Source organism: Microcebus murinus, chromosome 1, assembly GCF_040939455.1.
Source record: "Microcebus murinus isolate Inina chromosome 1, M.murinus_Inina_mat1.0, whole genome shotgun sequence".
Taxonomy (NCBI): domain Eukaryota; kingdom Metazoa; phylum Chordata; class Mammalia; order Primates; family Cheirogaleidae; genus Microcebus; species Microcebus murinus.
In genome coordinates, this window is record NC_134104.1 from 115,927,261 (window position 1) to 115,952,227 (window position 24,967).

Genomic DNA, 24,967 nt, shown 5'->3' on the forward strand with positions numbered 1-24,967 from the left:
ATTTTTGTTCCTATGATTCTTAAGCTGCCTCAAAGGATGGTTGTGCGCATTAAATGAGAGGAGGCCATAGAGTTGTCAGGGGTCAAGCCCAGCAGCCTGTGGGCTTGTCTTCAGCCTGCAAGGGTGTTTTGTTTGTCTGAAAATAGTTTTCAGTGACTATCAACTTTTAAAATTTGGATAGTTCACACAATTTAGATTTCTGGGTTCTCTTGGAAAAATCAGAAGATTCCGCAGCCCAGGGTCCTCATTCCCACGGGTGAAAGTCCGCTGGAGATGAGAGGTAGCTGTCCCCTTTAACAGACAGCTCACCAGCAAGAGCCGGAATTTGAGTGCTTAGCCCCTGCACACAGTAGGTGGTAAATAAAGGACAGTTGTTATCATTACTTATTACTTATCAGTAACTTGAGTGCATGGCATTCGAGTCCAGGGACTGTGACTTCTCACTGCCACATTGTGAGTAACTTGGGTCATTTCGTACCACCTTTATGCAGACTGAAAAATTTGTAATTGGCATTGACATTCGAAGCCCTTATTAGGTGCCAGTCACTGTTCTAAGCACTTCACACGTATGATCTCAACTGATCCTCACAGCAACCCTGAGCCAGATTACTATCACTGTGCCGCTTGTGCAGATGGGAAAACTGAGGCACAGCCCCCAATCACTAAGCCAGCAAGGGAGAGAGTCAGGATCCAAACCCATGTACTAACCAGGACTCTACTCTGCAGGATGGTCCCACCTGCCGCGGAGGGCATGGCAATCCTGTTTCCCGCCCCTCCCCAACTCCCCAGGGCCCAGGGACGGGCAGCCTCAGAAGCCCCCGCTGTCCCTGCGAGCACACTTACGGTCAAGGCCGTTGATGTAGCGCATGGTGACTTCGCAGTGGCCCCACACGGCACTCACCACCGGGTACAGCTTCTTGCCCTTGAGGCCTCGGAAGGCCACGCCGAGGTACTGGCCGTCCACGATGAAGCTGAGCGTGCCCTCGTCCATGTCCAGCACGACCAGCAGCGAGTCCGGCAGCGCGAAGGCCTCGTCGGGCCCCAGGAAGGCCGGGTAGGCCACGCCGGGCCGGTTCTTGCCATCGTGGTAGAGGCGGCTGCGGCCCAGGTCCCAGCCCCACGACTCCGCGTCACTGCCCACCAGCGCCGTGTAGCCCACGGAGTGCAGGGGGGCCCGCGCCGTGGCCACGCCGACTACCGCGTGGGTGCCGCGCTGCCGGGCGGGCCAGTGGATCTGCCAGGCGTGCAGGCCGCGGGCGTGGCCCACCTTGCCACGGATGCCGTCGGTGCTCTGCGCCACCGGGTGCCGGTGGAAGGTGAGCCGGTCGTCATCCTTGACGAAGACATTGAGCGAGCGGTCCTCGGGGTTCCAGGCGTGCCGCAGCTGCACAGCTGGCCCCGCCGCCGGCATGTCCAGCAGCTGGTCCAGCCGCGCCGGCCGCCCGGGCTCTGCGCCCCGCAGCTCCCGCTTGGCCGGCCGCAGCGCCGGCTCTCGCACCTCCACCGACTTGAGACTCCCTGAGAGCTTCTGGCCCATGGTTCGCTGCCGGGAGGGGGCCGCTGCCGGCCACCGCTACGTCGTGGCAGCCTGCGCTCCCCGCAGCCAGGGATGGGCCACGGGGCTGGGAACCAGGCTTCCGGACCGAAGACCTCCACAGCCTCTACAGGGCTGGGGCCCGGGCCCAAGCTCCTGGAAAGAAGGAAAGGGCATGGGTTAGAACAGCAGCATCAATAGCCAGTTACCCATCCCTTCATTTATGCCCATGCTTTGGCTGAGCCCTTTGCATGCTTAATAATAGTAATAATTTGTGTACTCATATCTGGCACTAATCGAGCACTTGCCACATGCCAGACACTGCTCTAAATGATGTGCACTTATTAGCTCATTTCCCTATAAGACATATACATTATTATTCACATTTTACAGATGAGAAAACTGAAGTGCAGAGAGGATAAATAATTATCCAAAGTACCACAGCTAATAAGTGACTGAGCCAAGATTCAAACCAGGGTCATGTGGCTTCAGAGTCTGCGTTCTGCACTTAGAACAGTCACAGGTAAACCTATTTTAGAGTGAGCTCAGGGCCGGGCACGGTGGCTAATGCCTGTAATCCTAGCTCTCTGGGAGGCCGAGGTGGGCGGATTAAATTCAAGAGTTCGAAACCAGCCTGAGCAAGAGCAAGACCCCATCTCTACCATAAATAGAAAGAAATTAATTGGCCAACTAATATATATAGAAAAAATTAGCCGGGCATGGTGGCACATGCCTGTGGTCCCAGCTACTCGGGAGGCTGAGGCAGGAGGATTGCTTGAGCCCAGGAGTTTGAGGTTGCTGTGAGCTAGGCTGACGCCACAGCACTCACTCTAGCCTGGACAACAAAGTGAGACTCTGTCTCAAAAAAAAAAAAAAAAAAGAGTAAGCCCAGAGCAGTTCTGACTTGCCTGAAATCACAGGGCCCCGAGAATCCAGGTGCAATTGATCCCAGGAGACAATTCCTGTGCCAAGGCTGAGGGGACACAGCTGCCAAAGACATGGGACTACAGATGTATAGAGTATGGCCCATTGGTTCCCAACCCTGAAGGCCCTGGGGAGCTTAAATAGCATCCTAAAATGCAGCCAGACTTAAGAAGCAAGACACAGTGTGCATCCAGCAGGGTCACACGTCACACGGGGACATGGACATAGCAGTCATCGGAGGATGGGATACGGTCTCCATGGGAAGGTAAACGGGGGAGAGGGGGAAGGATAAGCAAACTGCTGTCCAGACTGTGGAGCCAGACAGAACTGCATACAAATCCCTTTCTCAGTCTCTTAACTGTGTCCACAGGAAGGCCTCCTAGCCTCTCTCTGAGATTCCAGTTTCCTATATCTGTAAAATGGGTACAAAACACCTCCACCCAGTGGTGCTAGAATTTGACAGGCAATAATACAAAAAGCCAGGACTCTGCAGGCAGGTTTTCCTCCCTGGCTGTGTTGTCTGGGCATCCCACATGGATCCCTTCCCTTTGGATGGGCAAGCCTTTCTTTAGGCATATGAACACCATTAACAAGCATTGATCCCAGACTGCCTTCCCTGAAACAGGATCCTAGCTTTCATGGAGAAGGAATTGGCCACCACCACTAGGAGACCAGCCAGAACCCAGAGAGCTAGGGCTGCTTGCATGGGCCCTGGGTGTGGGGAGAGATGGAGAGCCGAGCCCTGCAGCCTGTCCAGAGCAAAGCATGTGCCCTCCCCTGCCTGGCCTGAGAACTGCCAGGCTCTGAACAATTCCCCTGAGACAGACGAGGAGACAGATGGGTGTTTTAAGTGCCCTGCCTGGCCTTAACCCAAACAGTGGCAGATTCCTAGCCAAAGCCCAGATGGGGAAGAGAAAGAACTCTGCTGCAACACAGCACAGACAGGTATACTCTGTGTTCCTTTTTTAACCCTCCCATTTTATTCTCAAACTCTTATTTTCTTTCCTTTCTATTGTCAGATCCCAGCTTCAGCAGATGTCAACCCTATTCAGAGAGCCCCGGATAATGTTTGATATGAGGCACTACTAGATCACATAAAAATTTGCAACACTAGACAGTTTTAAGATAGCAGAATAAAGTTACTCCTTTTCATATCTGAAATCACCCCAAATCAAGGAGAAAGAAACAGAAATGCAAACTCCCTCTTCAGCAAAACTAGAACACATTTGTAACCTGAACCACAACTTATATGGGAAGGCTGCCAAAAACAGGAAAGGGCTGCCAAAAGCAGTGAAGATTAAAACGGCTGTGAGAAAACACCTACAGAAGACACCTGTGGCTGCAGATCTTGGATAAAGCTGGCAGAGCCAGCCAGTAGCTGGCACTCCCTGAAGGAAAAAACCAGTGACTCCTTATCAAGAACAATGGGAACAAGGTATGTAGTCTGGCAGTGGGAGCTGCCTCCCACACGCTGGAGAAAAATGTGGGCAGGGCCAACAGAGGAAAACACAGATCTGCCATCTTCATAGGAAGCAGTGTGTTGGTGAGGCAAAGTGGGAGGAGGGCTCTGAATTGGGAGAAGACCACAGCTACAGATCTCTGCTTACTGAGTAGAAGCAAAGACTAAAAGCAATTACCACCATGATCCTGTGAGCAAAGTTCCCGTGAACCAGGGAACTATCCTGCTCTCCTAACATACTTCCTGGCACCTCCTCTACATGCATCACCTCCAAAATGCTGATCCAAGAGGGTTCATGGCTTTCAAAGAGGAACCAGTACAAGATATAGTCAAAGATGCTATAGAAGAAATAAAGGAGTACACAGGTAGAACAAAACATGGCAAACCAAGAAAACTCACCAGAAAAAGAGCTGTCACAAAGCAGATAAAAATTGTGACCAAATTTATAAACTAGTTTTGTGAGCGTTTATTTCAGAAGGGAAACAACTAGTACAATCTCAACAAAAGATTAAATCCATTTTACATAGTTATAAAGGTAACCTCCTAAAGTAAAAATAAAATGCAAACCTTCTAAATTGTCAGAAGGAACACAACACAAAATAAAACAGACCATATATTGAAAGATTTTGTTATAAGATGCAAAAAGACATAAAGACATAAAATATTATAGTAAAACTAAGACCAAAATACTAACCATGTCAATGAACGGCTGTAGTAAACTACTGAAAAGAAAATATTCTAAGATTGGAGACAAAACTCTCAACCATATGCCACATACAAGAGCAAAGTGAGTCAAGGATTTTGAAAATAAAGGAAGGGCAAACAACATATCAGATAAACATAAACTCAAACTAAGAATTCACTGTAATCTCAATAGTAGGCAAGTAAAGTTGATTTCAGGGCAAAAGTTTTCAATGAGACAAGTAAGGAAACTTTATAATAATAAAATAGGATCCACAATTGAAGACCTAACACTCACTCCAACACCCCACAATTCAGAGCAAAAGCCAGAAGCAATAAAAGGAGGGATCTTAGACAGACACACACCAGAGGCAGGTAATTTGAATTTCCCTATTCCAGCTCATGACAGGCCAATGGGCCAAATTAAGTGAAGAACTAGAATGACCAAAATTAGATAATAAATGAAACAGATCTGATTGATGTGTATATCAAACTCTATACCTTGAAAACAAAGAATGCATGTAATTTTCAAGTGTTTGTGGAACCATCAAACAAATTTCCCACATGTTAGGCTGCAAATAAAAATTCACCAAAAAAGCAAAAATAATACTCTATCTGATAACATAAAAGAAAAACTAGAAAGTAATCACAAAATTGTGGACTACAAAGCCCTATCACTTGGGCATGTTTTAAAAATTCTGTTTAAACAACTCAGATCAAAAAAAGAAATCCATATAGAAATCGCAGGATATCTAGAAAACTTTGATTAGAAACCTTAATTAATTAGAAAACCTTAAATCAATTTCTAAATTTTAGGAAATACAAAAAGTACAAAAACTGGAAGTCACCTCCTATCACACTAACCAGGTATAAACATTGTTAGCATTTAGAGGTTTTTCATTTTATTCATTTTTTCATCTATAAAATATCAATGAATTTTCTTATTAAAAATTGGCATCATAGGCCTTTTATTCAGGCTATTTCACCTAAAATTATACACTTAGCATTTCCACATATTACTAAATATACGTCAAATGTATGACTTCAATGATTAAATTTTTAAAAAACACAAAACGTGTGAACCATGTAATCATTTAAGCGGAGGAGAAAATACAAATATTTAAAATAAGAAGTGAAAATGGGAAATAACCAAACAGCATAGCAAAAAGCACTCATAAAAGAAATTAGTCTTGTTTGTTGTTTTAGCACAGGAAAAAAGGTGCAATGCAAATTACCAACAGTTTCTAAGGGGAACTGCTTTATCCCTGCACACGACCATGCTGACTTTGGCATTGCTGTTATTGAAAAGACACCTTTAATGTGTCTGAAAGCAACAGCCAGGCAGCAGCCCCAGGGGAGACCTGTTGTACTGTGCTTGGCTGTGGCCCATGTGGGTCACTGAGGGCACAGTGCTCTCCCTCCTGACTGTAGTCTCCAAGTCGCTGTCCCTATAGTAGCAGGCAGGGGTCCTGAAGGAGGCTCACACTGGAGTGTGACAGGTGGGCATATGAACAGACAGCCCCTGTGCTGCTCCCCCCAGGACAGGGCCACAGCAGAGCACTCTGTCCGCCAACCAGGAAAACTAGATGCGACACAATCTCATATGGGGCAGGAGACCTGGGTTGAATCCCTGCCTGCCTGTTGGGCCCTGTGCGGGGGCTTAATCTCTCTGAGACTCATCAGAAAAGTGCTGCCAACTCCGTGCTAACCCTGCCTGCCTTTGCAAGGACGGGGCAGACATCTGTAAAGTCTGGCACCTCACAGTGCACCCAAGAGGCACCCAGTAAATGGTGAGTGCTCCTTTAAATTGTGTAGGTCTTGCAACACTACATCTCACCCCTTGAATGCATCCTGCTGTGGATTGATTGTGTCCACCGGCCACCCCACACCCCAGATTCACATGTTGAAGCCCCATCCCCAACGTGATGGCATTTGGAGGTGGAGGCCTTTGGAAGATAATTAGTTCATGAAGGAGAGTTCCTCCTCCTCCTCCTCCTCCAAGAAGCCTGCCCTAACCCACCGGGCCTCCAGGTGCCTGCCCTGTACCTCTGTCCATCCTGAGCCAGCCAGGAGGGACATCTTTCTAGCCCTGCTGATTTGCCTTTTCCTACCTTAAAGGCATTCCACTGAGGAAGGCTCACTCTCTGCTCTTTTTAGAGGATGGAGCAGGGAAACGGCCAGGGCTAAAGTCAGGAGATGGGGACATAGGGCCTAGTAATGCCGATAATACAGTCACCACCTCTTAGCAGCTGACCCTTGGCTGTATCTAGTCTGCCCCTTTATCAGATGATGCTTTGCACCCTCCCTGCTTCCAGCCCTCACTTACTCATTCAAAAAGCACTTAGTGGATGCCTGCCACGTGCCAGGCACTGTGCAGCCAAGAGCTGGGCACACAGCAGTGGCCAAGTCAGACTCATCCCTGCCCTCTCTCTCCAGCTAAAGGGAGGGTGCTTATCACATCGCTTCTCTTCTTGTCTCCACCACGGCACGTGGCACTGGGCCAGGCACATGGGACACACAACAGAATCTAACTTCCCGATAGGAAGAACATCATCTCAACCCTGTAAGCAGCCAGCACACTGAGCAATGCTGAAGGGTGCCACCATCACATTTCCCCCGAACCAAACTTAATTCCTTACGCCATGCTTGGATGGGGATGCTTAATGACATTCCCCAGAAGGATCTGCTCTGGGCTTCAATCATGGCTGAGCAAGAAAACAAAAACTCAAATTGCCAATAGTCCTTCCCTGGACCCTAGCGGTGTTGCTGCCCAACAGGGAAAGGAGGAGACATGAAGGGGTGATGCCACGCTGTTTAAGGAGCCTCAGAGGCTTGCAAAATACAACACACAGTCTTCCAAGGCCCAGGATCTGAAGTCAGTCTCAGAGGCCTGTCCAGCTGGGCTCAACAGACACGGGGTGTGTAAGAGGCACGGCTGCTGCAGGAATCGGTAATGACTGGGTGGAAGGCCCTCCCCTCCGTGTGGCCTCTGGCTTGGGACTTGCAGGGGTAGAGGTGGGGGCAGGTCTCCTTCCTTCATTTAACCTCAGTAATGATGCCCTCCTGGGGATCTGAGGCCGCTGTGAAGTGTAAGACTCAATCACTTTCCCCCAGGGAGAGCCTGTACCAAAGGGGTCAGACCTGGTGACAGGGCTGAATAATGACAAGGACTGTAAAAAGCAATGCAGTTTGATGGCACTGGAATTCCTTTAATAGACTGCATATTATTTTCAAATGTACACTATAGCACTTGTAAAAGTGCAAAGCTGATCTAATTGTGCTCCCTGCTTAAAATCCTTCCCAGGCTCTCCTGAGCTTTCAGGATAAAGTTTATTCTCAACCTAACCCTAACCCTCCCTGCCTGTCCCATGATGATTCCCCAGCCTATCGCCCTCAGGGAACCCCTTCACTCCATCCCCCCAAGCTCCCTGCAGTTCCCTGACATGCTGCTGCCATTGTCTCTTCCTTCTCCCTCCCTGCCCCCACCACGGACACACATCTACATAGTTCCATTCAGCATGGGTACCAGCACCTCTGGGGAGACGCCAAACCCCTGTGCTCTGAGAGCCCTGGTACTTATTCACACCACAGCACTTCTCACAAGGAGCCATGACGTCTCTTGAGCTGCCTCCTCCTTACCAGACTGGGGACCACGCAGGAGGGGCTGGGTCTCCCTCCATGGAGTCCCCAGGACTCTGCGTGGGCCAGGTTTAGAGAAAATGGTAGGTGAATGTCTACAAAATGTGCAAGCATGAACAAATGAATAAAAGCAGTATGCTGCCTTAGAAAGAACTTCCACCTAGGAATGAACTGGAAATGCAAAGTTCTGTGAGCTCAGACAACTCATTTAATGCCTTTATTCCTCAATTTTCATCTCTTTACAATGGTACCAATGATAGCTGCCTGGTCCTGGTTCAACTGGAATATTTTAAAGATTTTCTTGCACAAATATTAGGTAGAAGGGATGTTTTATTAAAAGAAACTCATTCAGAATGAATCCACCAACAGTGAATGAACTAAAGAACCCCCAAGGTTTTATTCATAGACGTCCATTAGCTTTTCCCCTCTATAAACACACGGAGCTCACGCTACAACTGGCGGGGCAAGCCCTTTCTTCCCCAAGAGCTCACAAAGAGAGCCATCTGTCCAGTTCCAGGTGGAACCGTCTCACGCCTGTCTTCCTGGAGCATGAATCAATGAGGCTTCCCCGAGCCTCTCCTCCTTCTGGGGTTTCCATGGGAATCCTCCCACGTGTGACGGAGCCAGGGGCCCCTGAGGTGGAAGCTCAGTTGGCAGCCAGCAAGGAGAGCAGGGGATGGGATGAAGGAGCTTTGCAGGCAGCGAGCAGGCCAGCAACCTCTGCAAGGTCATTTGAAAGAGACACACCTCCGAGCCAGTGAGGCCACAGGCAGTCCTGGCAGGCCTGGTCATCGCAGCTGCCCCTGTGCCCAGAGGGCTGTCCCAGGCACATGTGGCTTGTTCTGCAGGACAGCCGGTCTCCTTGAAGCCCAGTGTGTCCGTGCTGGGACAAAGCATGAAGGGAGAGGAAAGGAAGGTGCCCCTTAATGGAACCCTCTGGGGAAAACCTCTAAGAAAACACAATAATCTTCACTTTCATCCCCTCATTTACCTCCCAAGATAAAACTTCTCCACTTGATCTAACTGGTTGTCTGAAAACAGGACGCCTGAAAGAAAAGCAGGACTATTCATGCCTCGGGCTTGATCTAGATCATAACAAGGACCTGCCCAGAGGAGCACTTTTGCGATACCAGGGAGGAAAGGAGAGAGAAGGAGATGAAGGAAGGAGAACAGGAGATCCTGAGAGAGAGGAGAGAGGGAGCGGGGCGTGGGAGGAGCCACGCCAGCCGCAGGAATCTGTGTGACTGGTGTACCTCCTAGAATGCAGCTACAAGTGGGATGTCTCTGTGACCTGCCCAACTTGGCCAAGTCCCACTCAGTTCTGGAGAAAGCAGAACTCCAGTTCACAATGAATGACATTTCACAGCCTTAAAAGCCTGGCGGGTGACTTCGGCCTCTCCCTCAGCGCATACCAGCACATGGAGCTTTCCTGCCTCCTCCTGGCTCCGGGGTCCACCCGCCTGCCCCATCGGTGGGGCACCCCCCAAGGTCATGGCTTCAGTTTCTGTTTCTCTCTCTCTCTCCATGCGTCTTGTTTCCGACTTGCATCTCCAGCCCCCGGCAGACACTCTCAAGCTGGGTCGCCAGCTCTGCCTTCTCTCCTCAGCGCCAGATGGGCCTTCTGGAAGCCCATGGCCAGCCCAGGCTGGGTGCTCCTTCAAATGACCTTGGAAAGCTCTGGAGGCCTCTTTTGCACCATAAACCTCCCACTGTGGACACACCCACACTCTCAGCACTGTGGGACATCCGTTGTCCACTGACACCTCAGAATCCACACAGCCTGGGCTGAGCCCACCCCTTGCCTCTCCTGCATACCAGGTCTTCTCTGCATGTCCCTGTTTCTGCCATGGATCCCCGTCTCTCGGTCTCCATCACTCAATGCCTTGAGCCTTCCTTTCGCTCAGACCCTGTCTGGATTACTGCAACGGTCTCGATCAGGTCTCCTGGACTCCAGTCCTTGCCCCCACCCCACCCTCCATGCTGCCAACGGTTGAATCTGACCAGGATGCCCACCCTTCTGCTCTTCAATCCTCCAGGCAGCTTCTACAGAGAGTAGCTGCACCCCTTAGCTTGGCACCCCAGGACCCTAGAGAGTTGCTTTTGCTCATCTGTCCCACGCTCAGTCTCTCACTACGGCGCACCACAGACCAGGCACGCCAGACTCTCCTCAAGTCAGGATATCCCGTTCACAGCTCAGCGTCCTGTCCTGGGAGCCTTTCCACCTTCCCTTGCCTGGCTGACACTCCCTCACTCCCCCAGCTCCCCTAGCAGAAGCACAGCTGCGCACCCCTCCATCCCACTGCCTTCTCCTCCCTCCATCCCACCCCATCTTCATCCTACCTGTCAATTCCTGCTGATGTCTCCTGCCCCAAGTCTGCGTTTCTTGCTGGAAGAGCCAGTGCCCAGCCAGCCTCTATCTACCTCCAACACTCACACACAGCCTTGTGCCTGCTACTTCCGGCTGCACTAGGAAGAGCCCATCAGATCGAAGAAGGAATATCCACTCCATATCTCATGTATGGTTTGTGTTTCTAACAACAGATATTTTTTCATAATTAAACTATACATTTTAAATGGGGAATAAGTTCTGAACTCAACGTGTGAAGCAAAAATCACATCCAACCAATACTGCCCTGGAAAGTTCTTCTAAATGTCCACAAAATGCATGATAAGTGGCTTGGGCTGTGCCATTCTCTTTCCCAAGAGAATGTTATACAGCAGAGACAACTGTTTTTCCTGCAGCCTCAGAACATATCCCTATTTCTTAAGCTCAGCAGCAGCATACAAACCAGTTGGCTTATGTAGGAACCATGTTTTATTAAAAATGTGTTCCTGGTTTTTAAATTTTTTATTATTTTTCACCAAGTAGGTATGGTCATGTTCACATAAGTTGGGTGCACACACTATGTACTTACATATTTTAAAATTACTGCAAGGCAGAGACTGCCTGTGACCTCAATCTAGATCCTACCATCCCCCCTGATTTTCCATACCTAGTGGCCTGCTTCTAGCTGGGGGACTGCCTAGGACCCCTCATTCCTGCATCAACAGAAAAGGGACCTTTCAAGAGCCTGGATGTGTGACAACAGGGCAGGCGGCTCAGGAAAAAGTAAGTTAACTCCTGTATGGTGAGCTGTACTGGGTCTTTCCTGAAAGGGCAAGGAACTCTGCACTGGCACAGGCCTTGGCTACTTCCTGGGACAGAAATAAAACCACCAAGGACAGGCCAGCAAGAATGATGAGAGGGTTCCAGTCCTATGAAAAGCCAGGGGGGGAAGTATTGGGAGAATGGAGGGAGCGGACAGCAAGTGATTAAGCCTTTTTGGAGTATTGGAACAAAACAGAAGGCCAGGGGTGATGAGAGAGGAAATTGGCCTGAGAGGAGTGGAGGGGCAATAGCCAGACAGGGAGGGCCCTGGGGTCTACATTTTACTCCATGGCAGTCTTAAAGGAGGGCCTAAGAGAGGGAGGAATGGGAGGAATTTGATCTATTTACATTTTTAAAAGACGCTTCTGATAAATTGCTCTAGCTACTTTCTCATCTGATACATGAAAAAACAGAGTCTTGTTTTAACTTGCATTTGTCTTATTGAGTGAGGTAGGGCATCTTGTCATATGTTTAGTATCATTTCTGTTTCATTGTGTGTGTGCACTGTCTATATAGTCTTTGTCCCTTTGATCTTTTGCTTGTTGACTGGAGTAATCTTTTACACATTTAAAGAGATGAGCCGGTTTTGATAGGAGTGGGAATTCTTTCTCCCGTTTGCCTAAGTCTTTTGACTGTTTTGGCGATTTCTTTTCCCTGCAGATTTTATTTTAATGTCATCAAATTTATCAATCTTTAAAGGAAAAGAGAAATAAATACAAACTGGAAATATTTGAGTAGAATGGCTTGGAAGTTGGATTCTGTTTGTTGTTTGCCGAAGGTGGCGGCTTTATTACCATTTTTAAAGGAAGTTTTAAAAATGCAATCAATCAGAGGGGTATGTGTCTCAAAGGAATATGCCCTCGGGTAAAGCATGTTTATATCTTGCTTTTACACATTTCACGTCTTCCAGATTTAGGCTCATCAAATTGCAGGGGGATGGGGTAGCGGGGTGCGGAAGGTGGGTGGGAGGATGGGGGCTCAGAGTCATGAAGAGGAGAGAACTCCTGTTTTCACCCTCCGACCACCCCCAAGGAGGAGGGTGGAGAGAAGAGGAAACTGAGCTGGGAGAGGTTAGAGAACTTGCCCAAGGTCACACCGTGGGCTGGTGGTGGAGACAGAGCTGAGACCTCTCCACCTCCTTGCGGTACAAAAGTGCCCTCCTCTCCCCTCATGCCCGCAGCAGCCCGCGCTCGGCCCTAGCGGGAGCAGCCACTCCCCCGGCTTCTCCCGCCAGTCCGAGGTCGGGGCTCGGCGTCCTCTCCGGGCTCAGAGCCGCTGGCGCGTACAGCGACCGGGCCGACACATTTGCCGCGCTCCGCGCTCCGGCCTCCTCGCTCCTTCCCAGAGCCCCGCGCCCAGGACTCCCAGAGCCCTCAACTCGCTTCCTTCCCGAGCATCGCCAAGTTTGTCTCCACGCAAGGCCGGGAACTGGCCCCCGAGCTCTCGGCCAGGCGACCACCCTTATTGCCCCAGCGTCAGGGACAAGTGATAACAGCCACCGCTTCACCAGTGCCTACTGTGTGCCAGGCGCTTTACTTCCGCCACTCTGAATACCTTCGACGAACAGACCCTCCAGGAATTATTGCTCCCATTACACAAACGAGGTAGCTGCTGCAGCTCCGGAAAGTTGGACGACACGCTTGGGCTCACAGAGCTAATAATACTGGCTAACATATGATTGAGTGCTTCCCATGTGCCAGGCACAGGTCTGGGTACAAGCACCATCCCATAGATCTTCCCAGCATCCCTGTAAAACGTGTACCATTATTTATTCCCATCCTACGGATGAGGAAACCGAGGTTTGGCGCCTTGCCCAAGGTCACCCAGCCAGTGCGTGAAGGATCTTGGACCCAAACCCGAGCGAGGTGAGTTGGAAGGCAGTTTTTCATGCTGTCTCCGCTACGCAGAAAACCAGCGGGTTTCGAATCCTACGTACGGGGCCAGCCCCCAAACGCCCCAGAACTGTGCGCAAATCAATCAGTCAGACTGCCACTAGCTGCAGAAAGGAATTTCCCGGGACCTGACCCACGCCAGGAGCGCGGGCTGTGACGAGTGCCGGCCCGCGTCAAGTCCATACGGCCAGATCTCGGCTCCCGGCCCCCGCGCGCCCCAAGGCGCCCCTCACCGGGAGCTGGAGAGTACTCACCATAAACCAGAGGGCCAGCGCCGGCCCGGGAACAATCCCCAGCGCTGGCAGGTCCTGGACTCCCCAGAGAGGCGCCTGCTGCCGCCGCCCACTCAGGAGCGCCCGAGCGACCCCGCAGATGCCGGCTTCCTCCCCGGGGCCAGGGGTGCGTCCTTAAGGCTGATGCCCAGCAGCAGCGCCCCCTCTGCCAGGCAGGATGGCCTAGAGTTAGGAGCGTTCTTGGCGAAGTTGGCGCTCAGGCGCGGCGAGAGGACGCGGGGGGTCGGGCCGGGAGTGGGGAAGCGCCTTATTGCGCCGATCCTGGGGGCGCTCCGAGGCCCGCGCTCCAGCCGCTCCGAAGCTTGGCGCCTGACCCAGAGGGCTGCGAGTCCCGCGCTCAGGGCGCACGGGCCGCGCCTCGGCCGCCGGCCCCGGGCGAGCCCGGCGTCTTCCCCAGCGCCCAGGGCGCACGCAGCGGTAGCTGCAGCTGGGGGCCGGGCCCGAGCTGCGGTGCGCTCATCGCCCTCCCCAGGGGCTGGGCGCCTTTGTGCGCGGGGCGCGCCGGCCGCCGCGGCCAGCTCTGGATGCTGCAGCCGCCGCCGCCTCCCCCTCCTCCGCCGCCGCCAGCTCCCCGCCTTCCCGGCCGGCCCGGAGGCTGCAGCTGAAAGCCGATCTGGCTGAGCTCATCCCTGAAGGCCACTAATCCAATAGCCGCGGAAGGCGCGGTCGCTGGGAACGCCCCTTCCCCCACCATCCCGCGCCCCGGCCGTCCCAGCTCGGGCCGCTGCCGGCGCCGCCACCTACTCGAGGCCACCAGCTGGCGGGAGAGGGAAGTGGAGCCCGCGCCGGAGCCCCTACGCCGAGGCGGCGGCACGGTCGCCATTCAGTCACCCGCCCGCTCGCCGGCGCACTCCCTCACTCTCGCACTCATTCATGCGCGCGGGGCCTCTCCCATTCATTCAAGCGCGCCTGCAGCGCCAGGGTGGGTGCCCCTCAGGGGGCGGAGACACCCACAGCCACCCGGCCGCTTTGCTTCCTTTCCTCAACGCACGTGGGGAATAGCAGCGGGGGAAAGAGGATGGTTTAACATCCCCCTTCCTCACACACATGTCCACACTCTATTATTGATATCAGGCTCCAACTCATCTTTTAAAGTCCAATTTCATACCGCACCTGCTTCACGCAGCTTCCCAGCCCACCCGACGAGCAGAGAGGGCTCCCAGCGCTCATCCTGGGCCCTTCATTGGGAGCAGAGCGGGAGAGCAGGGAGAGGGCGTGGGCAGAGCAGAGGCGGGGAGGGGGGTTCTGATACCCGTGCTTCCTTGGGGAGATTGAAAGTGCCTGGTCTAGGTGTCCTCGCTGTGCTCCCAAAGTTGACTTCAGGTCTTTTCCACAGTCATTTGCTGACCCAATCCCTCTCTGTGCCAAGCACCAGGCAGAGTTTAGATACCACGTGCCCATTTCATTAGGACACAGAAGATGTGAGGGAAATGGTTTAAGAGGCTCTGGGACTAATTTCCCAGACTGGGAAGGGCAATCTGGAGATGTTTCTAGTGGATATGCCACATGAATTAGCTCCTGGAGGCAGGGGGACAGCATGGTCACCTGCGTAGGTACCTGCCAGGGCACAGAGCCTGTGGTGTGACTGGAGTGTGAGCAGAAAGGGGTAAGATAAAGCTGGAGGGATGGACAGTGTCTAGGGCCTTGGGGACAAACTGAAGGGCTTGGCTTTCCCCAAGAGCATTTGGGAAGGCCTTTAACCAGGGTGGTGGCCTCATCAGATTTGCATTCCAGAAAGATCTCTCAGCAGCAGAGTAGGTGAATAAATGGAGGAAAACCAGCTTGGAAGCAAAAGATGATGCTTTATGAACCAAGATAGCCGTGGTGGAGTGGCAAAAAGGGTGTATTGGCCAAATATTTGTGGTGCTTATCCTAACGTTTTTCATCATTGTCTGTTTGCACCTCTGTCTCCTTTCTTAAACTGAGCCCCCAGAGGGCAAGCATCTGTATCTCATCCATCTCTGGAGGCTCTGCACAAGCAGGGAACAGACGCCACAGACTGCAGGGAATGTGATTGGAACTGCCCTGAGTGGAGGCGCTGACCTGCATGCACACTTGCTGTCTTTCCAGTCTTTCCCTCCCACCTCCATCAACACGCTCCTGGAGCACCTCCTCTGGGGTTATGGACATGGAATGGGGAGCAAGAAAAGAAAATCTGAGGGAAGAAGATCAGAAGCAAGGGGAAGTTTAAAGGCATTCGTGCTGATGGTTCCTTACCTGGCCCCCAACCCAGTCTGGCTGACAGGGTATGGGGTGCAGTGGGGGATGCCATTGCTCCTCCTCCTTGCCAGGAAACATCACATCAGCTTCAAGGACAAGGGGATGAGGGAACAGTGGCCACAATTTGAGAACAGCCCCCCTCCCGCAGGGTCTCTAAATACATTCACCACACTGGCCTTTCCAAATGTGACTATGCCTCAGGCACAAAGGAGTGGGCACAGCAGGGCTCCAAGTGTCCCCATGGGCTCCCCAATCCTCCAGCCCCTGGATAATGGGGAAACAACTTGGCATTTGGGGAGAAACCAGGATAGCCTGGCTATTAAAACTGTTTGATTGAGCTGGGCAGCCTCTAGAAGGCTCCCAAGGAGCCCAGCAACTGGCACTCACACTCCTGCCCCATAAGTGTGGGCTGGACTTACTGACTTGCTTCTCACAAATGGAATACAATAGAAGTGGTGAGATGTCCCTTGCAAGATTAGGTTATAAAAAGACTGTGGCTTCTGTTTGGAGCATGCACTCTTTCTTTCTCTTGCTCTCTTTTGGGATTGCCTCCCTAGGGGAAGCCAGCTGTCATGTCCCGAGGTAGCCCTGTGGAGAGAGGCCCACGTGAGGGGCTGCAGACTGCCAACAACCATGTGAGTGAACTGGGAAGTAGATCCTACCCTCCCTCCAATCCCTGCTGAGCCTTCTTATGGGACTGCAGCCCTGTCCAGCGCCTTGACTGCAACTTCTCGAGAGACCTCGATTCACAGGCACCTAAACTGCACACAGATTCCCATGGAATCTGTAAGATAACAAATGTTTGTTGTTTTAAGCTGCTAAATGTTGGGATAATTTGTTATGCACTATAGATAACTAATAGAAGATGTTCATAACTGTCCAAGAGTGATTCTAAAAATAAACTCTCAAAGAACTAGCCAGAGTATCACTCTGAAGAATGCACAATATTGCACAGGCATAGTCAGGCAGCTCTGGGCTTAAATCTCAAGTTCAGACTCTTTGAGTCTTAACTTTCTCCTTTGTAAAATAGGGACAGAAGTATTTCCTCAGAGTACAGTTAATGTGCTGTAGCTTGTTACATAGTAGGTACACAATAAAACTGTTTCCTTCTATTTCTCAGTAGTAGACCAAGCCCTGAAGCATTCTTAGAATTCTTGGGCTAAGGCAGAATCATGCTTTGGTTCATTTGGTAGGGGAGTGCTGCAGTCAGGGATCCACACCTCTTTTTTTTTTTTTGAGACAGAGTCTTGCTTTGTTGCCCAGGCTACAGTGAGTGCTGTGGCATCAGCCTAGCTCACAGCAACCTCAAACTCCTGGGCTCAAGCAATCCTACTGCCTCAGCCTCCCGAGTAGCTGGGACTACAGGCATGTGCCACCATGCCCGGCTAATTTTTTCTATATATATTAGTTGGCCAATTAATTTATTTCTATTTATAGTAGAGACCGGGATCTCACTGTTGCTCAGGCTGGTTTCAAACTCCTGACCTGGAGCAATCCGCCCACCTCGGCCTCCCAGAGTGCTAGGATTATAAGCGTGAGCCACCGTATCCGGCCCAGACTTCTTTTTATACAGCGAAGCTGTGAACCCCACCTCCTCCTGCCTGTGCTCCCTCAGGGCTTGTTTTACAATCTACTTACTAGTGTTCCGCTATCAAAATCTTGGACTCCGGCGGGCGTGGTGGCTCACGCCTATAATCCTAGCACTCTGGGAGGCCGAGGTGGGGCAGATTGCTCGAGTTCAGGAGTTTGAAACCAGCCTGAGCAAGACCCCATCTCTACTATAAATAGAAAGAAATTAATTGACCAACTAAAAATATATATACAAAAAATTAGCCGGGCATGGTGGCACATGCCTGTAGTTCCAGCTACTCAGGAGTCTGAGGCGGAAGGATTGCTTGAGCCCAGGAGTTTGAGGTTGCTGTGAGCTAGGCTGACGCCATGGCACTCACTCACTCTAGCCTGGGCAACAAAGCGAGACTGTCTCAAAAAAAAAAAATCTTGGACTCCTTCTCTGTCTTGCAAAAGTACTAACCATGGTTTTACAGAAGTTGAGGAAAAATCCTCATTCTGAGAAATTTTGGAGCTTCAAGCTTGCCCTGAGGACGTGCATACCAGGACAAGAGAACAGTGGCGTGTGGGGTCTTCTGCCCGCCCCTCAGGAGCAGCCCTGTTTGAGCCCAGCCCACAGTGTGGTGTTGCCCATCAGGTGCTCAGCTCTGACATCCTCTTCCTCTCTACAGCTTAGGCACCACTGCCTCTTTTCCCAATAGTTGCAGCAGCCTCCTCACTACTCTGCTGCCAGAGCTGTCTTCATAAAGGAAAGATCATCCTACCATTCCCTTTGGAGGTACCCCATTCTATTATTCTGTACATTTTTTCATCTTTTTTCTGTGTGCTTCATTTTCAACAATTTCTGTCTTTATGTCTTCAAGTTCACTTCCTTTTTCTGCAATGTCTCATCTGCTATTGATCCCTTCTGATGTATTTTTCATCTCAGACATTATAGTTTTACCTCTAACAATTCAACTTGGGCCTTTATTATATCTTTTATGCCTTTATTTAATGTGTTGAATTTTTCTTCTAGCTTCTTAACACATGAAATACAGTCATGATACTTTTTACAAATATCCTTGTCTACTAATTCTATTATCTGTGTCATTTTGGGATCTGTTTCAACTGATGGATTTTTCTCTTCATTTAGGGTTATATATACCTGCTTCTTTGTATGCCTGATAATTTTTTCCCACTATCAAGCAAGATCCTTCTAGTATTCCACCCAATGTCCACTCTGGCTGGTGAGACTCAGCACTATTTCTAGTCCTATGTGAGCTCCATGGATTGTTTCCTCTAATCTTTTTTTTTTTTTTTTTTTTTTTAACAGGCCTTGAGTAATTTCCTGTCATGCATGTGCTGATCTGTACTAGCTGAATCTTCAAGGGGGACTCTCTGTAAGTCTTCATGTTTCTCTCTCTGCAGCTTTCTCCTTACCAGTATTCCGCCCTGCAAATTTTAGTCATTTTGGCCTTTCTGCTTTCAGTTCCATATTCCAAAATTAAGGAGATTAGTAAGGTCTTTCTGGTTTGTGCTGTTTTGCACCCTGGCCTGGAAAGTCTCCAGGTGGTAAGCAGTATCAGTTGCAGGGTTCATTATGTGTGTTTCCCATCGCTCAGAGATCACTCCCCTTCATTGCCTGTCATCTAACATCTTGAGAACCATTGTTTCATATATTTTTTCTGGGTCTTCAGCTCTTTCAGATGGGAGGGAACATCCAGATTCCGTTGCTCCATCTTGGCTAGAAGGAACAGTTTTCCTTTTGTACTTTCTTTTGCACACAGCCAGAGTACTTTTCTGATGTTTTCAATGGTGAACCATGGCTTAAACACTACATTGCATGATTAATATGAGGATTAAATAAGAGAACACATGTAAAATGCTTAGGACAGTGCCAGCCCAGAGCAAGTGTTTAATTAATGCAGATATCAGCTATCTTGGTGGGTTACAATAATAAACATTTCTAGCTCCTGGATCTATTGGTCTATTGGTTTGTATAACTGTGTCTGTCATAGCTCAGCTCTGCTTGGCTCACTTTGAGCACCCAGCTTTCTCATTCTGCAACCCAGCCTGATAGTAGAATCCTCTGAGATATGCTGTTCTCATGGTAAATATAAGAGCATGAGGCCAAATAAACTATCCAAATGCACTTAATGTCTCTGCTCTAATGTGGTGCAATAGACATTGCATCCTGACATATTCCATTGTCTACAGCAGGTCACATGATTGTGAAAGTTGATGGGATGCCACCGTACTTCACCTACCAAGAATCTTGATGGGAAAGGGATGCATGATTCTCTTACAGAAGAGGGACCTGATAATTGGTAATAATAATATAATCTACCACAGCTGATCATTGTTATTAAAAGCCTTTTCTGCAGCTAAATTTCCCTGTATATTTTTGGTAGAAGCAATACTTTCTTAGGAGTACTGGGTGAACACATCTCTGTCCATTAGCATTTCCTTTATCCCAAGCATATATCTGTCCTCCAATTGGGTTGTTATTGCCCAGTGGAGTCTGGTTACTCACACTGCAGCAAGGATAATTCATTCATTCGTAATGAACAGGAAGGCCACTAAGGCAGGTTGATTGAGCACAGACTGAGAACGAATAGTATCAGTGGTCTGAGCACTGAGAGGATATCTAAATTACTTTCTCACTCTCCAATGAGCCACTTCTATCGTGGGTACCCAAGTCTTTATTCCTTATCACTGGTGCAGAACAAGAGCTTAGGGCCAAGGCTCCCATGGTGCATCTGAGAAAATCAGCCCATCCGTAAAATGGTAGTCACTTTGCTTCTTCACCCAGGAATCTACCCCACCTACCTCATGCTGAATGGCTCTGCCCTCCACTGAACTCCATGAGGCTTTATATTTCAGGGCACTTCACTTGGCAATTAATTATAGGCTGTCTTGTAATAGATCTTATGTTTTACTATTTAACTACCAGGTGGTTTAAAGATGAAGTAACTCAGATTTTCCAAGTGCCTACTGTGCATCAGGTTCCTTACAACTCAAGACAACCTAATGATATAGGTACCGGTTGATCTGTTTCACAGACAAGGAAGTAGACATGCAGAGAGGCTCAGCAACTGTTTAAGGCACACAGCTAGTCGGTGGCAGAGCTGGGATTTAAACCCAGCTCTGTCTGCTTTGCACTGACCTTATTTTGGATTCTTAGGGGGATTTTAAATTCCTTGAAAGCAGGGACCGTATCTAATACTTGTTTGAATCACCCACAAAATCCAATACCAAGTCTGGGCACTGGGTAGGTGCTCAAACCCATTTATTAATGATATATATGTATAACACAGAGAGAGAGAAGCAGGTGGCTCAGTGCTCCTTGAGTCTTGAAAGAAATACTGGGTGTGGGCTTGGAAAAAGTTTTGTTCTCTTGCCTCTTGTTCCTCTGGTGGTCTAATACTCATAGCCGGTTGATGGTATATTAGGCTGAGGCCACTGTGGGACTGAGAAGACACATAGATAACTAGGGCTTTGTCAGAGCACAAAAGTAAGTCCATGGAAGACACAGAGGAGGGAACTCACACTTACTGGGTGCCTGTGAGCCTGGCTCTCATCACTCATTGCTTCACCAAAGGCACATAATATATTCTGGGGACAGGATTTCTTACCCTCATTTAAGAGCTCATCATCACACAGCAATAAATAACAGAGCTGGAATTTAAATACAGATCCGGCTGACTCTACAGCCCTGATTGCTGCTATACACCCCACTACTAACGTGAGTAGCACCCGCCCTGATGAGAGGAAGCCAGGTCAAGCCATCAGTGAAGATGACTGGCTGTGAGCACCTAGGAATGAAAGCTGGAGATATATTCCACCACACGAGTGGAAGCTCCCCACTCTCCACGGCCTCATCTATTGCCACTTGAGACTCTTTGGGCAGCTATTACCTGTGTGGTAGTCAAGCATTTCATCTTTTTCATTGAATTATCTCATCTGTCCTTGACATCGTCGCTCATTTCCTCTGAAAATAAAGTGGTTTGAGAAGAAAACTGCAATTACAATGCCATCTATTAAAAGGATCTCAGATTCCTGTAGTGTTAAAAGGAATATGTAATTGCCAATTAAAGAAAAGCATGCTATTGGCCCAAACCATTAATTAGAAGTAAATCTGGAAAAATTCTCTGAGCAGCATCACGGTCAGGCTCACATCCTTTCTCCTAGAGCCAAAGTGACGTGTGTGAGGCTCAGAAAGGTTAATAAATTGCCTAAGTCACACAGCTGATATTCCCTTGACACTGGAGAATGCACATTTAGAATGTATTATCTGACACTTGCTAGAGTGTGCAAGACTCTAGAAGGACTCAGCTGATTTTATGGGCAGCATGCCTCAAGTAAGCTTCCTGGTTCAGGCCTTTACCATCTCCACCCTGGACCCTGGCAATCTAGTGTCTGCCTCTCCTCATTCCCCTGCTCTACTGGTGTCCTCCAAATAACACCCAGAGTGATGTGGCAATCACTATTAGTTGCCCACTGAAAATCCTCCCCCATCTCTTTTACTTTAACAGAATGATAGCTTTAAATTTTGTCCAGTAGCAATATACTCTCCTTAGGAATTGAATTCTGATATTTCTCAGCCATTCCTGGCAACCTCATTTCCCTCTACCAGCAATTGTTCTAGGAGTAGGCAAGGGGCCCAGTCCTGGTCAATGAAACTTAAGGAGAAGTCTACTGGGGCTTCCTGGGAAAGATTTTCTCCTTACTAGAATATCCACCTCAGGGAAAGGAGAAAATTCTGCTTATTCTTACCCTTTCCTTCCAGCTTGAGACATTACTGCGTGAGAATATGATGTTTGGAGTGGCAGACTTCTCTCAACCATGAAGAAAGTGCTAAAAGAATTAGAGATTCCAGCTCAGCACCCTAATTTTGAGCCACTAAACCAACTGGAGAACCACCTACCCCATGACTACATTCATGTATTCAACAAACATTCATTGAGCACTACTATGTGTCCAGCACTGTTCCCAGAATTAAAGATATATCAAGAATAATGATTTTTAATTTCTTAGGTTTTAGATTTTAGTAGTAAGGGAGGAAGTCAGACAATAAACAGCATATATAGAAAATATATATGTTAGAGGGTAGTAAGTGTTATAGAAAAAGAAAAGGACGAGAAGAATGAGGGAGATTGAAAGTACTGGGGCATCATGGAAAAAATAAATACATATACTATTTTTCAGAGTTCTCACTGTAGAATAAAGGAGATACAACAATGAAATGGGCAAGAACAGCAGAACCTTAAAGGTGGCTTGGAATTCGTAGGAACCAGAGATTCTTGAAGAAATGGCTGGTTCAAGGACTGGGGAAGGGAAAGTACATAGTAAGTCTGGAGCACGGTGCTGTAAGAGAAAGTAAGAAAGAACAGGGACATATCAAAGTACAGGGGAGACATCTGAAGGCACTAAACATCCATATGTATGGCAGTAATGGATTATAAACAATTGAATATAAAAGTCCATAGGTTTGTACAAATACATACATACATACATACAGAATGGACGGTTTTCCTTTCTGTAGAATGTCGCTGATAAATGCTGAAGAAATGACACTGTTAGAAAATCACCATTTTGCTACCAGCCTACTAATAGATACAGGCAAGAATCATCAAGGAATGTTAAAACATGTGTGTAAAAGTTTGATGAGCAGCATGATATTTACAGTCTCAACAAATTCCCCTATAAACATAGTTATTACTTAGAAAAGGAAAAATAGAAACTTGCCAGACATGTTAACACAGTGATAAAAGTTATCATCAGTAACAGGGCAAATCCACATCGTGTGCTTCCTGATAGGATGCACTGAGAAGAATAAACCCCTTCTGTAGTATTCTGACCAGAAGTACATAATCCCAATCTAATAACAAGGACATAGCACACAAATTCAAATTGACGGACATTCTATAAAACAATCAGCATGAATGTACTCTACAAAATATCTAGGTTACAAAAGAAAAAGAAATTATGAAGAATTGTTCTAGAGTAAAGAAGACAAAAGAGACTCAACAATCAAGTGCAATATATGACCCTGGATTATTAGATCTTGGACTAGAAAAAATTTTGCTATAAATGATATTATTTGGATGATTGATAAAATTGGAATATGGACTATAGATTAGATAATAGTTATAAATGTTAAAATTCCTGCTATCTTATGGATATGTAAAAGAATTCTTCGCTTTTAGGAAACACATAGGATATACGTAGGAGTAAAGGAACATGATGTATGTAACTTGCTCTCAGTTTGGATAGAAGAATAATCAAACAAATGTGACAAAATGCGAACAACTAGTCAATCGTGGTACAATAACGGCAGCCACAAGCTTTTTGCTACTCCCCTAATTGAGAGGCGGAATCCAATTTCCCATTTTTTGAATCTGAGCTGGCCTCAGTGACTTGTTTGACTAATAGAATGTGGGTGAAGAGATGCTCTGGGACTTCCAAGGCTAAGTCACAAGGTGCTTAGCACCTTTGACCTGGGCCTCCTGGAATGAATGCTTCTCTGGGATCTTGAACTTCTACAAGACGTCCAGCTCCCTGAGACCACCACGCTGAAGACGTGTAGGTGCTCTTGTAGGCAGTTCCAGCTGAATCCAGCCTCCTTTCACTCTTCGTCTCCAAAGTGCCCGAAGCTGTCTCAGATTCTCCAGACTTGTCTATCCACTAGCCAAATGCTATTATTCCTTGATCTCAGTCAACACCACATGGAACCAACCGAAATCACTCAGCTGAGCTCCGCCCAAGTTATTGACACAGAAAATCATGATGTATCATATAATGGCGGTTGTTTTAAGTCATCAGGTTTTTGAGTTGTTTTTTTATACCAAAATAGTTTTTTATACAAAAATAGGTGATTGATAAAAAGAGTGTTCTTAGGCCGGGCGCGGTGGCTCACGCCTGTAATCCTAGCACCCTGGGAGGCCGAGGCGGGCGGATTGCTCGAGGTCAGGAGTTCAAAACCAGCCTGAGCAAGACCCCGTCTCTACCAAAATATAGAAAGAAATTAATTGACTAACTAAAAATATATATACAAAAAAAAATTAGCCGGGCATGGTGGCGCATGCCTGTAGTCCCAGCTACTAGGGAGGCTGAGGCAGTAGGATCGCTGAGCCCAGGAGATTGAGGTTGCTGTGAGCCAGGCTGACACCACGGCACTCACTCTAGCCTGGGCAAGAAAGTGAGACTCTGTCTCAAAAAAAAAAAAAAAAAAAAAAGAGTGTTCTTTGTACCATCCTCACAACTTTTCTGAAAATTTGATATTATTTTAAAATTAAAAACACAGGCAGACAGATCAGAAAAATAAATAAATAAATAAAATTAAAAGAAAAAAATTTAGAGCCATAAATGAATGGGTAAAATGGGGATATATTTCTGCTTAAACCAAAAGCTGTTTTTCCCAGCAGGAAAATCATTCAGTAATTTCTTAAGTGTGTGCCAATCTCTGGACCCAAGTTGAGCTCTCTGAGTGAAACATAATGAGTCAAGGCCACGAAGGGGTTTGTGAAGCTTTGATTCTCAAGGTGGAACCAGGATTCATCCAGTGGAAACATGCCTATCAACACGGCTTGCCACTTCTCCACTGGCTATCTCAGAGGTACTTCAACT

The 24,967-nt window shown here is 48.3% G+C and overlaps 1 protein-coding gene across 1 annotated transcript in view; it reads right to left on the bottom strand.

Annotated features, from left to right (window-relative positions):
- The window catches only part of SPSB4 (splA/ryanodine receptor domain and SOCS box containing 4), a 77,783-nt gene extending 63,678 nt beyond the window's left edge, over nt 1–14,105 (bottom strand). The window contains exons 1-2 of the mRNA XM_012762301.2: nt 13,532–14,105; nt 844–1,690 (exon numbers count right to left, since the gene is read on the bottom strand). Of these exons, the coding sequence (XP_012617755.1) occupies nt 844–1,537 (694 nt within the window). The 5' untranslated portion in view covers nt 1,538–1,690; nt 13,532–14,105. The remainder of the gene's footprint in view (nt 1–843; nt 1,691–13,531) is intronic.
- Nucleotides 14,106–24,967: the final 10,862 nt, after the last annotated feature.